Source organism: Lutjanus erythropterus, chromosome 20, assembly GCF_056507025.1.
Source record: "Lutjanus erythropterus isolate fLutEry1 chromosome 20, fLutEry1.hap2, whole genome shotgun sequence".
Lineage (NCBI taxonomy): Eukaryota > Metazoa > Chordata > Actinopteri > Lutjaniformes > Lutjanidae > Lutjanus > Lutjanus erythropterus.
Window position 1 is genome coordinate 5,552,661 of NC_139336.1, and position 13,851 is coordinate 5,566,511.

The window sequence follows — 13,851 nt, forward strand, 5'->3', positions numbered from 1 at the left end:
GGTATTTTTAAAAATCAAGTACTCTAGTACTTGTAGTTGAATAATATTTGACCAAGAGTATCTATACTTTGACTCAAGTACTGGGGTTGAGTACTTTGTCCACCACTGGTGTGTTTATAGTCCCTGTTTACAACATACATATTATGCTGTCCTCCAGCAGAGCAAATGTTGACGTGACAGCCATATTGACCTGATGACAGTCTGAGGAAGCAGATGAGGATGAGTGTGAAGATGATAGTTCTGGTGAGGAAGAGGAAAGTGCTTAGTTTTCCCTATCGAACCCACATGTACATGTTGTAAAAGGCCGCTGTGTGGAAGCAGTACAACCCTGTATAACCTCATTGTCAGCACACGTGCTCATCACTCACTACTTTTATATAAGGTCAGTGTGTCCTGACAATGTCAATTAGTTTGTTTGTTTAGTTCGTTTCAGTTAGTTTGTGGTGTCCCTTTTATCATGCAAATGAATCCAAATCCTTATATAATAAAGGTGAATGACAGGTGTGACAATCCCACAGAGGCCAGAGATTCTTAGCTTTGATATAGTTTCTAAAAAGAAATTACAAGAAAAACTTTATTAATTCTCTGAAAATAAAGCTGCTTTATTGATTAATTTGTTCACACATATCAGTAAATCCTGCCAAAAGACCCTCTATTCAGTCTTTGATTCTTACACATTAATTTCATCACCCAGTCTGTAAAGCCATTATGTCAGTACTGTTGAAGAAAACAGTCAAGGCTACTTGTTGATGATTGAAGAAATTATTTGCTATATTTTTCTGAGCACATTTGCAAAGTGACAGGAACAAAATAAACATGATAAACTCTGACAAAAAGAGGATATCATTAAGGCCCATGCAGTGAAACAGAAACAGCAGAAAAGATTTTAGCAACAATAAGAATATACAAGAAGAACTATATAGACCACACCACAGGTTTCAGATTGCATGATAAAAATTAAATTGTCTCACCAATTTTTCTTGCAGAGGACTCTTGTTATTTCCCCACAAATACCCCATAACTCAACAAAATACATTTTGAAATGATGCTCTGTATTAATACTGGTCATCTATGTAAATACATGGGTTCGAGTGTCATGTATTTACAAAAGACACTTCATCAACAGCAATAAAAATCTCAAAAAACTCAATGGAATGTTCAATATTTTCACTTAAATGCCATGAAAGCACATTACGAGCACGCTCTGACTCCGAAACAGCTCATCACAGTCCTTGATAATGGAATGTGCTACAAGTGACGGGCATAAATAAAGTGGTTAACTTCAAAATGAAGCGGTTAAATTCTATGTAATGCTGTTAAATTCCAAATAAATCATTTACATTCAGCCTTTTCTCTCCTGGTGTATGTTAAAAATAGGTAAATACAAATTATCAATAATTATTGTTATCAGCTTTGTGATCAATTTTTCAGCTGTAGTAGCTGTAGTTTCACTTAAATGCATTAAATGCATCATTGATCATTATGTAAAATAGGTAATTAAAAATATCAATGATAATCAATATTGACTAAAATTAAACATATTTATTGTGATAAATATTTCAACAATATTGGTTTCACCTATTGCCTGTTTAATCATTTCTGTCTACTTGACCTCACAAAACTCAGCTGTAGATCTCGAACCAAGCCGAAGTCCAGCATAGAGTGGCTGAGTGAATGTGGTCTGGACTCTGTGGAGGAGAGTCATGGTTTCAGAGACGCTGTAGAAGGACAGAATACCTGCACTGTGATCCAGGTACACTCCTATTCTGGAGGACTGTGAGATAGAGGTTTTTCTTTTGTCATGTTTGAATTCATAACTTTTGTTGACACATTGTAATACCCAAGACTTGTCATTTTGTCCAAATTCACTTTCTTCATATCTTCTGCTAATGTTTTCATATGTGACTGCTATTGAAACTTCTGCTCCGCTCCACTCCACCTCCCAATAACAACGGCCAGTCAGGCTCTCTCTACTCAGGATTTGGTCGTGGTTAATGAATCTGAGTGTTTCCTTTTCAAGGGCATCTACTGCAATTGCAAATACCGTTGAAAATGTCGGTTCAATCACTGTTACTTTTCTGTTTCCTTCAGATACGAGCAACAACTTATTTGCAGTGTTTGGATCCAGAGTGATTTGACATGAATATTGTAAGAATTCAGCTCTGGTCTTTGGCTCTGTTTGTGGAAGTAAAGCGTCCACTTCAGTCGCTGTCTGTGAGATTTTGGTCCACACCTTGCTAAGAAGGTCCTTTAGCTTGTCTCTGATCTCTGACACAGCTGCTGTCAAATCTTGAAAATAGATCCGAGGATAAATATTGATATTAGGTGAGCCTGTAGATCCACTGATTTGAGACAGTGAGGTGTAATGTTGGAGAAACTGGATGTGATCTTCTGTATGTGACAGCTGCACCAGCTCAGCATCTTTCCTACACAGTTCAGTGATCTCCTGCTGCAGTTTCTTCTCAAGGTCTTTGATTCGACCTACATCAGTTTTCTGCTGTGATCTGATCTGCTGCTTCACATCAGAACTTCTCTTCTGAATAAGATGGACCAACTCAGTAAAGATCTTCTCACAGTCTTTCACTGCTTTATCAGCAGAGTGATTGATAGCCTCCACCTCCTGCTGAAGCACCTTCACATCTTTCTCTCTGTCCTGGATTCTCTGCTGGAGTTTTTGCTGACTCACCCCAAGCTCTCTCTGCTTGTCTGCCATTTCTGCTCCAGCTGAAACTGTGTCATGTCCTTTATGTTCATCCATGGAGCAGAGATAACAGATACACTGCTGATCAGTGCGACAGAAAATCTTCATCACCTCATTGTTCTCCTGAAGCTTCTTGGAGGGGTCGACCAGCTTGTGTTTTTCAAAGGCAGGGGATTCATAGTGAGGCTGGAGGTGTTGCTCACAGTAAGAAACCAGACACTGCAGACACGACTTTGTTGCCTTTTGTTTTCTCCCAGTGCAGACATCACAGGACACATCTCCTGGTCCAGCATAGCAGTGATCAGCTGGAGCAGCTTGGAGCCATGTTTTCTTCAGCTCCTCCACTAAATCTGCTAACACTGTATTTCTCACCAGAGCAGGCCTCGGTCTGAAGGTCTGTCTGCACTGAGGACAGCAGTAGATTTCCTTCTGATCCTCTTCATTCCAGTGGGTTTTAATACAATTCACGCAGTAGCTGTGTCCACAGGGAATAGTCACTGGATCATTCAGTAGATCCAAACAGATCGAACAGCAGAGTTTTTCCTGGTCCATCTGAATCCCTTGCTGCGCCATTTCGTCTCTCAGTGATGTCCAGTAGTTTCACATGCGGATAACCACTCCCCTCCAAACCAATAACGCAGTTCCTTTTCTTCAGGAGACTCACAGATCTGCAGTGATAAGGGTTTGTCAGCTCTTCATTTGACAGTATGCTTGTTACTCCCATCTGGACATTTGCAGATCTGTGGAGGGGGCAGGCAGAAGAAAAAACATGGGTTGAAGGGACTGGCTTTGTTTGAGGAAGTAGAAGGGGTCACAAGGGTTTGATTCATTCCAGGAAGAGGAGCAGTTTGATTATGGCAGTGTGTTTATAGCCCCTGTTTACAACATGATGAGAGAAAATGTTGATATGACAGCAGTGGTGGCTGTTGAAACTCAGGCAAACGTCTTGAAGTATTGCAACAGTTTATTTTAATACACGAAAAGGGCCTTTATTTGTATTAGCTGAATTAAATGAACAACATTTTTAGCCTAATGGAACTTGCTTGGTTAAGGTAAGTTAGTGTACTTCAGTAATACAAATGCTTTGTAATAATTATATTTTATTTTACAATTTATGCTGAAAGACAAAAGTAACCAAAAAGTACCTCAATAAGAAATAAATCTGATACATACCTTCAGACAATAGAAGAATTATGAACACATAACATAGCTAATAAAATAACCAAAAAAATAGGGTATTATGTTTGAAATTAAAAAAAAATGCTGTCTTGTGGCTTAAAATTTACTTTTAAGCCACAAGCTTTATACCTACTTTAAGGTGTGTTGCCCACTTTCCTGCACAAAACAGCAACTATTTAAAAGTTTGTAAAAGACCAACACCACACATTCAACTTCTGTGATCTCCAGTGGGGGACTGTAACTCAGTACCTTTACTCAAATACTACAGTAAAGTAATCTAGCAATGTAGCGCACAATGGTTACTGTTACTTTTCACATTGATAATAATACTTTCTTACTCAGGCAAGGTTTTGAGTGCAGGACTTTTACTTGTAGTGGAGTATTTTTACAGTGTGGTGTTAGTGTTTTTTACTGGAGTAAAGGATCTGAACACTTTATCCAGTACAGCTCACTCATCTGAAGATCACCAGGTCCCAGTGTGAGGTTGAGTCCCTCTGTAACCATCCTCTTCACAGAGAGTCTATCATCCCACTCTGATTGTTGGTAGTTTGTGATGTTGGACTGATCAGGTCCAAGTTCTTTAACCCTGAGCTTCTCTTGTAATGCTGTCCCTTCAAAACTGATTTCACTAAAGTTTTATGTCATTCTAGCTACCCAATGCACCTGACTTCTTCAAGTATCAACACTTCTCACTCTGCCTTATTGTCAGATGAAGATTGAACCACTTGCTCTCTGCTGCCACCCAGAGGTTGGCTGCATGTATGCCAACAGTATTCAGATGGCTGCTGAGGGTGCAGGTAATGTGTGCCGCACCCATGGACTTACTATAAAAAGTGATGAGATGGATACAACAAATACATTACAACAATTCACGCACATTATACAACCTGGAATGAAAAATGTTAAAAAATTAAAACACTGGACATCTGTAAAACACTGATTTTTTCCAGCTGCCACTGTTATCAGTTCCATGGTCACCAGGACAGCAGTTCCCACAGAAAGCAGACACGACGCACATGCCTTTGAAAAAGGATTGTGTTTTATTTACAGTGAATTTCATCAGAATTACAATACAAATGATTTATAGATCAACTCTCCACAGATGGAGAATTCATTCAGAGCTTGAGGAGGTCAGCTGGAGGCTGTGTGTGTGTGTGTGTGTGTGTGTGTGTATGTGTGTGTTATGTGTGACAACAGTGTGTGTGGCAGCTTTGGCAGAGGGAAAGTCCTTGGATGTATCTGCAACCTCCTCTTGCTCTTCTTCTCTTGGTTCTCCCGCTCAGTGACTCTCTCCTCTCTTCCCCGCAATCTATATGGCAACAAAAATAAAGTAACCATCTGTGAGTCTGACGCTCTTACAAACTTGAACATAAATGAATCGGCGTTGTTGCGACTGGTTCCGTACCCTTTTGAAGTCGTTCATGTTGGTGGCCTGTACTGGAGTGCCTATGAATGTCAGGTAGTTGATTTTTGTCGTCTCCTCATCTCCCTGGTTTGACTTGACAAACAACTGGTGAGAAAAAAAAACAAAGGAAAAATACCATCAATAAACATGATAAACCAGTTAAGCCTGTGGGTTTTTTTAAGCACAAGATGGCTCTGCTGGCACCATGTTAGCATAACAGACATTTAACATGATCAGTGCACATTTTGTTAAACCTATCAGAATCCCTGATGGGAGTTGACTTTGAAGTTAACCTAGGACCAAAAACACACTCAGATATCCTTTGTAAGCTTAGAAGCTTTAACAACAATTGTTCTTTGTTTTCTTTGCTGCAACCGTGACTGGGAGCTGTGTGACAAGATATTAAATCACATCATTTTACAATGCATCTAATTTGCATACACACACAGCAGCTGTGGACTCATCTCCACTGAAGTCCTGAAACTGATCATCTCTTCCACTGGTTTGTTTAACTACACCTCCACTTTACTAATATATTATTCAATTTTTTCTCTGTATTATACCATGGTCTGGGTGAATACTCAATTCTGATTGGCTGCAGTGTGTCAATGGACTCCTGATAATGGACACCTACTAAATAGCTCCACTGAAAATCTGTTTGCTGTACTAAATTAAGCATAGCAACAGGGACGCAGTCAAAGCCTGTCTTTAGTGTACAATATATTGCAACACATTAAAGGGATAGTTCACCCAAAAATTAAAGTTCAATCATTATCTAGGAAGGATAATCAGAGTATGCAGTCTCTTTTGCATTCTGCACAAGGTCATTTAAAGACCCCCTGCAGTGAAAATCAGGTTCATAACCTTGTTAACAGGAGAGAAATAAGCAATAAAATAAGCATGTCTTGCTTTGAAACTGTACTGAGTAAGGGCAGCCTCGAAAAAACACATTCAGTCAGCCTGGGTTTATGATGTCATAAACCTAATGAACCAATCCTGTTAATCAAGCAGGTGGTACTATACATATCATTAGTGGCGATGACCAGACCACAGGAGAAGCTAGTTAACCTATTTTGCAAAAAAACATATCAAACACAATTTATTATTTCTTGCAGGGCATTTTCTAATGTTTAAAATAATCCTTTGGCTTCAAATACATGAAGTCTGAGGGCAATCTGCTTTATTTTAATTTTTATAAAGTAGAAGTAAAGTCTCAGTTGCATATAATTTTCTGTCTCAAGTCTAACCATTATTATGTTTCAGCAGTAATGTTGGTGTGTGTTGGCGTTCTTACCGTAACACTCTGTACGTTCTGAAACTTGACGTAGCGCAGAGGAATCAAACCGTCGTCTTTGTAGTCTTCCTCTGACAGCTCCAGAGCCTGAGTGGGTTCACTCCGCTCAGCGTCGTCAAAACCCATCGACCGAGGGAGATTGATGAACACTTTCACCACCTTAGGGGCTTGGGCTGAAACGGAGGAGGACAGAAGCAAGGATGGAGCAATGTTATCAGGGAACTTAACATGATGTTCATTGCAATATCTCCGGATGACAAATTCGGATGAATGACTTAAGTGTAAAGAAGCAAAAAAACAAATCTCACCAAAGTCTGAGGACTGTAGCTTCATAGAGAAGAGCTTCACAGGCTGGTTGAAGGCAATAGTTATCAGCAACTGCACAAGATTAAAGGACAACGACATGCAAACAGATTAAAAGACAGCAAACTACCATCAAATTCCACATCTGACAGGTGACCTCATGTTTTTCATCTTCAAAAACGCGTTGATATTCCTCACAGCAGGGTAGCAAAAACTATCGTTTTGGTATCAAGAATACCAAGGTATTGTACTGGCAATTTACCACTTTCTAACCCCCTCCCCAAAACAGTGACTGTCCAATCCTATTGAACGCTTGGCCGCCACAAGCCAGTTATCCCTGTGGTAACTTTTCTGACACCTCCTGCTTAAAACCCAAAAAGTCAGAAGGATCGTGAGGCCCCGCTTTCAGCTTAGCTGCTGTTACTAGGAATGGCACACTTGTCAATCTTTGTGTTTCTCTACTTTGGAGTGTGGTATATTTTTCTAACCTTTTGAAAAACATGAGCAAACACGTAAGGAATTTATTAAACAATGAGGGTAACACTTTATATATAAGTGCCTGTAATAAGCATTAGTTAATAGTAATAAAGCCTTTATAAGATGCTACTTAACAGTAAGATAAGAGTATTTATAAGAAATGTTATGTTTATAGACTGCTTAAGAATGATAATAAAAACCTGACTTTCTTATAACAGCATTACAAACACATTTAATGAGTTTAACTAACTTAAGTATTATGCAATTTGTTGTTGTTTTATTAAGAGTTCTACATACTTTTATGCATTTATTAGCAGGGAACTATGCAATTATTACCAGTTAACTATTAATTTTGGAGGTAACCGGTCTAAGGTGTGGACAGTGCTTACTGAGGTTAATTAATCCTTTATAAAAGCACTTAATGATAAAAATCATGGTTATGAATGTCTTATAATCCAACAATATACATGTTTATTATGCAATTATTAACACTTAATCTTACTAACACATTTATGTCAATAAGCATCTAAGAAGATACATATTACATCATTATTATTATCACTGCTGTCAGTATCACTCTGCTCTTTGCACAGCAGAGTCCTGTGTACCTGCACCTTATTTATTTACAAAGTCACAGAGACCAAGTGACAGCTATCATTTCAGCTGGTAAAAGTCAATGGTCAATTACACAGAAAAAGATGATGTAAGATCACAGATTTCAGCGAGGACACATCAGGATTAACAGCTGGTACCTGTTCATCACAGTCGGACTCCAGGTAGGAGGAGTCTTTGATTAAGCAGTTATCGAAGCCGCAGTCGTCGCTCTCGTTGAGGCACTCGCAGCCGGCTTTGTTGACAAAAGGCATGAGGTCCATCTGAAAACCAAGCAAGCAAGACAAAATCAACTGCTTGGTCTATCACAGCCTTTAGTCAACATTCACATATAAACATGGCAACTCCCTAATTCACATTATCTCCAGTTTTCGCAGACACTGTCCTTCACACATACAACTGAAATCCTGTGACAGAGAAATATCAGGAACATTGTCCACTCACGTATCCCTTTGGAATGTCCGAGTCCTCGCTGTTTCCCGGGTCGTTCTCTGTGTGCTGTTTGATCTTCTCCTCCAGACCTGCAGCGTCCCCTCCTGGATACTGATCCACCCGGACCCGGTTCCTGAAGAACAAGAACGTTGGTGTGGCTGAGATGTTGTTGGCTGCTGCTGTCGCCTGTGAAAAGGAGAAAAATTAGCCTTGCATCGTCAAACTAGGGCAGGGTGATATGGCTTACAAATAATAAGTTGATATTTTGTGGCTAAACCACAATGTACAATTTATATCACAAAATACGTTTTTGAGTATTTATTTTTCTGATAACCTTTTACTTTTAGTCCCAACATTTGAGCACAAATATCTGTACTTCCTGCGCTTTAAATTTTCAAAATAGATGTTACTTTAGTTTTAATGCATTTGAGGGGAATTGTTTCTTTGTTTTACTTTGCAAAACTGAACACCACTTTCCAAACAACAAGACTGATTTTAGCCTAAATGGATGCAACAATAACACATAGCAAAAATGAATTCTCTGTGTATCCATCAGCACATATGACAAAGCAACAAGAAGAAAACGACGTAAAAGACAAAAAAAAAAAGAAGATTCAAATGACATAATAGGGCAAAAAAGATGTAACAAGACTTAAAAGACATAACAAGACAATCAGATATGCACAGATACAGCAGGTAGAAATGTCCTTTACATGACAACTATTTACTTTTATACTTTTCAGAGCTTTAACTTTTTCAACTTTATTTGAGTAAAGAAGTTGAATCAGTACTTCTACTTTTACCTTTTTTATACAAGTATCTGTACTTCTAGTTGAATAAAGAATGTGTATGAATGTGCTTTTGTCATCTCTGTCAAAAAATCTAAGATGATATCTAGACTCATATAGGGCTGGGTATCGTTCAAAAAATGTTGATACTGCTACAGGTACCGAGGCCTTGGCTTTGATTCCGGTTCCTGAAAGATTCATTTTTTTTGATACCAACTAAAAAGCTGTTCAAAGACTGGGAGCAACGAAAGAAATTGTTTTCATTTCTCTCAGTTAGTGATGTTTGCCAGGTACTTTTCTTTAATATCACTTCAACACTAGAGGAAAAAAAACATCATTGGTCTAAATGGGTCAACACAAGGTTTCCAGCCTGACTTTAGCTCTGGTCTGACACTGTTAAAATAATCAGAAAATCATGATAATTTTTGTCCTTGAGTCTCTTCTCCAGCTGTGTCGGGTTGGACTTACCTGACAGACATGGACATCTACTTCGAGGAAGACAACCTGTGGGTACTTGTTACTCAACATGTTGAAAGCTGGGGCTATTCTGACACAGGGCTGACACCTGAGGAGGCAGGAGAGAGAGAAGCAGTTTCAAGAAATAATTAGTCAATTAGTCAATGACTCTCTGAACTTGAGAGAAACCTATTTGTTATTAACCATGGATAGCTAAACTTAAGCTAAAGCTAAACTTAAGCTACTTTCCGCTTCTGAAGTGTGAGGATCTGTTGTAGATCCTGGTAAACTGAATAGTTTGAGGTTTCTGCACTGTTGGTGTGATTTACTGTATATCAGGTAAGAAAAAATGATAAACAAAACTTTAAATTCCAACTTTTAGTATCTAGTCTCCAACACTCTGTATTATTGACATAATGTAGTTATTGCACTATAGCCTGGCTGATACTGGATTTTTAAGGCATGGTTTAAATCCGATAACTCTTCTACACAAAAGATTAACAAAAGTTTTGATAAAGATTTCATGTTTTTTTTTATAACTGGACTGAGATTTGTACTAAGCAGGACATTGTTAAGTTGAAAATAAACTTGACAGTGCTCTCTGGTGGACAGTGTATGTAACTGAGACGTTGTTTCTCAGCCTATGGCGTTTCTGTAGTAACATTTCTTACTACCGTATTTTTCGGACTATAAGGCGCACTTAAAATCCTTTAATTTTCTCAAAAATCGACAGTGCGCCTTATAATCCGGTGCGCCTTATGTATTAATTCTGGTTGTGCTTACTGACCTCGAACCGATTTTATGTGGTACACGGCGCTCAAAAATCTGTCAAAATGTTTTAGTACGACTTTGGTAAACTACGAAGCCGCACCGCTTGATGGATTGTCGGAGCATTACGGCTACCATAGTCAGGAGCCTCGCGGAGTAATACGTACTGTGCTTTAGCATAATATTATGGTGTGTGTATAAGGACCCCAAAATGGCACCTGTTAAGAGACATGCTTACGAAGTGGATTTCAAACTCAAGGTTATCAGTCACGCAGTGGAACATGGGAATAGAGCAGCTGCGAGAGAATTCAACATTAATGAATCAATGGTGCACCTTATAATCCGGTGCGCCTTATAGTCCGAAAAATACGGTACTTATTGGGTGACATATAGCTTAACATATCCACACAAAGCTTATATGCTTGCTTGTTAGTTATGTAATTAATGTCATCAAAGAATTAATAATTAATATTTTAGAAAAGTTAGTGTATTTGCACAATGTGTAAAACCTTTTATTTGGACCAAGTATTAACTCAATCAATAAATAGTTCTACCTACCTACCTGTCTATCTGTCTATCTATCCATCCATCTACAGCACTAATTTAAAAATGATGACATGAAAACAAATCAAACAAACTGATTGCCAAACTCATGAAAATTTAGAATGACAGAATAAAGAACCTGCAAAATATGACAGAAAGTAGAGGCTTACCTCTAGTTAGGGCTGGGCAATATGGCTTATAAATAACATCCTATCAATATTTTGCCTTCTAGGTATCTTGACATAAACATTTTTTCTAAAATACTGTAAATTTGCAATGGGAGCAAACATATGATGATCTTATAATATAATACATTGCTGTTGATTAAATACCCAACAGATAGAGCTGGGCGATATGAACCAAATCAAATGCCACAATATTTCTGACCAAATACCTCGATAATGTTATTGCAACAGCATTGTAGGGATGACTGTTGGTGCTTTCACTAGATATCAACACAGTCAGATTTTTGATAAATAATCATCAGTAATGTGGATATAATGACTAAGTGGGTAAAAGAAAGTAACAGAGCAGCTAGAACAGTCTGGTAAATTCAAAAAATTACATAACCTTACTGTAATGCTGCATTTAAAACAAGGAAAAACACAAAATCCGAGACAATATCTGGTCTCACATCACAGTATGGATATAATATCGATATTTTGCCCAGATCTACCTCTGTGTGTACCCTAGTCAGTTGGATTATGGTTACCTTTTGCTCATACTTACACCAGCTACATATTCTAAGGTTTTTCTAGTATGATATGCGTAAAAATAATATTGTTTTGACAAATGCTTATGACTGCCTACCAGAGTTCACAATCATATTTTGAAATTGTTTAAAGGGACAGTCCCCCCCCCCCCCAAATCAAAAATGCATATTTTCCAACTGGCCCGCAGTGCTTTTTGTACATCTAGATAGTTTTGGTGTGAGATGCAGAGTTTTTGAGATATCGGCATTAGAGATGCCTGCCTTCTCTCCAACATCATGGAACAAAATGACACTTGGCTTGTGGGGCTGTTTTAAATTTCACAACCAGCAACTCCTTCCAAAAATCATGACCCGGTTACTCAAGATAATCCACAGACCTTATTGTGAGGAGTTTCATGAAGTTTTTTCTTCTTTCTATCAGAAAGGAAGTGGTTTTGGTAGATTCTCAAGTAGCTCCAGTAGATTCTACTACAAAGAGAAAGTAGTTTCTACATTAAACTGCCCACAGCAAGTTTAACGGATTATTTTGAGCAACCGGGTTATGATTTCCAGAAAGAAACGGTGCTGTCAAGTTTCCAATTTTGGGGGGTGGGGGGTGGGGGGTGGGGGGCACTTTCAGGACCACAGGACTAGTGCCAAATAGTTCCATGATATTGGCAAGTCAAACATCTCTCCAGCCAATATCTCCATAACAAGGAAACTCACAAAAACAGTTAAGATGTATAAAAAGTGCTACATGCCAAAGGAAAATATGTATTTTTAGTTTTGGGGTGAACTACACCTTTAATTTCTCTTATAGACCCCACATGGTATTAAGTCTATTGATATTCGCTGTCAAAGCTGTCATTGCTAACTCAACAGCCATACTGCAAATTGATCAAAGCCTCATACCAAATACAATCAAGGAGTAAAGACATAACGTTACATTGGCTGGCTGTTGTGGTGATATATATACTACTGTCTGCTTTTTTGTCTATCATTTATTCATAGTTAGCTACATTGGTGGTACTGCTATGGTTTTTGCTGATGCCCCACCCTCCATTTAATTACCCAGCACATCATTAGCTAGAGCTTAACGACACCTCACAGCCAAGTTACTGTAATACTGCTATGTCATTGTAAGCAACACAGCTAGCCTGCTAATGATAGCATGCTAACCTAGCAATGAAACCTATCTACTCCTGTCAAATACCGTAGATATTGAGCCCGTGTCAGCTGCCCAAAACACTTAAACGACGAGCTCTGACAGTTTTCAGTCTTGTGTTCAGAGGAAAGGACAGACTAAACGTGCTATTTACAGCTAGCAGCGCGGCCTCGCAGCCGGTTTAGGAATCTTACCCAGCCATTGTGAACTTCACCACAGCGAGCCTGGAGCCGGCGGCCGCTAGCTCCGGCTGGAAGTCTGGGTCTCTCCCGATCACTTTAACACCGACCATGGTACAGTCTGCGGCGTTGAAGCGAGCTGGTTACCCTGGTGATGTTCAGGACAGGAGACTGGGCAGCTTAACAAATATGAAGTGTTGTGTTTTTAGCTTTCTGTCAGTATGTTAGCTAACAAGTTAGCTGTCCCGTTTCTCTGAGCCGCACTACAGTGAACTGCTGCAGGATGTGACTCCTGATTGGTCAATAGACAACAGGAAAGGCGGGGTTGTTCTTCTTCTTCTGTAACTCGTAATATGTTATACGCTTCTAGGTGTTATGCTGCCCTCCACAGGAAAACAGAAAAAAGAAAAAGTTAAAAACTCTTTTCAAAATCACAATCAGTCAGTCAGTATCAGGGTTTTCAAATACAAGGAATATGCTGTGGTGTGTTGGTAAATAACAGCAAACAGAGTACAAAAAAAATATAAATAAAGATGAAAGCCATGAAGCAAAAAGCATAAACAGAATTATAGAAAACTGACAATAATGTAAAAAAAATATAAAAACTACAGATAGAAGAAATAGAAGAAAATATGTACAAAAAGATGGTCATTTAGATGAAGGAACTGTACAGTTTGTGCAAAGATGCCCAAAATCTGGTCCTGCAAATGTACAAAATATTGTCCAAAATGTGCAAAATATGATCCAGGGATTGTGCAAAATATTATCCAGGGAATGTTCAAAATATCATCCTGGGACAGAGCAAACTATTGTCTAGGGAATGTGCACAATATTGTCCCAGGTCATATCGATACTCCA

The 13,851-nt window shown here is 38.7% G+C and overlaps 2 protein-coding genes across 2 annotated transcripts; both read right to left on the reverse strand.

Moving 5' to 3' along the window:
- Positions 1-581: 581 nt before the first annotated feature.
- Positions 582-3,285, reverse strand: LOC146308089 (tripartite motif-containing protein 16-like). Its single transcript, XM_084745965.1, has one exon. The coding sequence runs from the start codon at positions 3,272-3,274 to the stop codon at positions 1,604-1,606; it is 1,671 nt and encodes a 556-aa protein (XP_084602091.1). The 5' UTR covers positions 3,275-3,285; the 3' UTR covers positions 582-1,603.
- Positions 3,286-4,897: 1,612 nt separating this feature from the next.
- Positions 4,898-13,291, reverse strand: txnl1 (thioredoxin-like 1). Its single transcript, XM_084746366.1, has 8 exons — positions 13,009-13,291; positions 9,660-9,756; positions 8,416-8,589; positions 8,112-8,234; positions 6,888-6,957; positions 6,580-6,752; positions 5,286-5,390; positions 4,898-5,189 (listed from the first exon to the last, which is right to left on the reverse strand). Exons 1-8 carry the CDS (start codon positions 13,104-13,106, stop codon positions 5,160-5,162), a joined length of 870 nt encoding a protein of 289 aa, XP_084602492.1. The 5' UTR covers positions 13,107-13,291; the 3' UTR covers positions 4,898-5,159.
- Positions 13,292-13,851: the final 560 nt, after the last annotated feature.

What these genes read in the sequence shown, in the direction of transcription:
- LOC146308089 (XM_084745965.1), bottom strand. Translation starts at nt 3,274, where the DNA reads ATGGCGCAGCAAGGGATTCAGATGGACCAGGAAAAACTCTGCTGTTCG.
- txnl1 (XM_084746366.1), bottom strand. Translation starts at nt 13,106, where the DNA reads ATGGTCGGTGTTAAAGTGATCGGGAGAGACCCAGACTTCCAGCCGGAG. An exon ending in GCTACAGTCCTCAGACTTTG is followed by an intron (nt 6,753 to 6,887) that starts GTGAGATTTGTT and finishes CCTCCGTTTCAG; the next exon opens with CCCAAGCCCCTAAGGTGGTG. An exon ending in AGAACGTACAGAGTGTTACG is followed by an intron (nt 5,391 to 6,579) that starts GTAAGAACGCCA and finishes TTTTCTCACCAG; the next exon opens with TTGTTTGTCAAGTCAAACCA.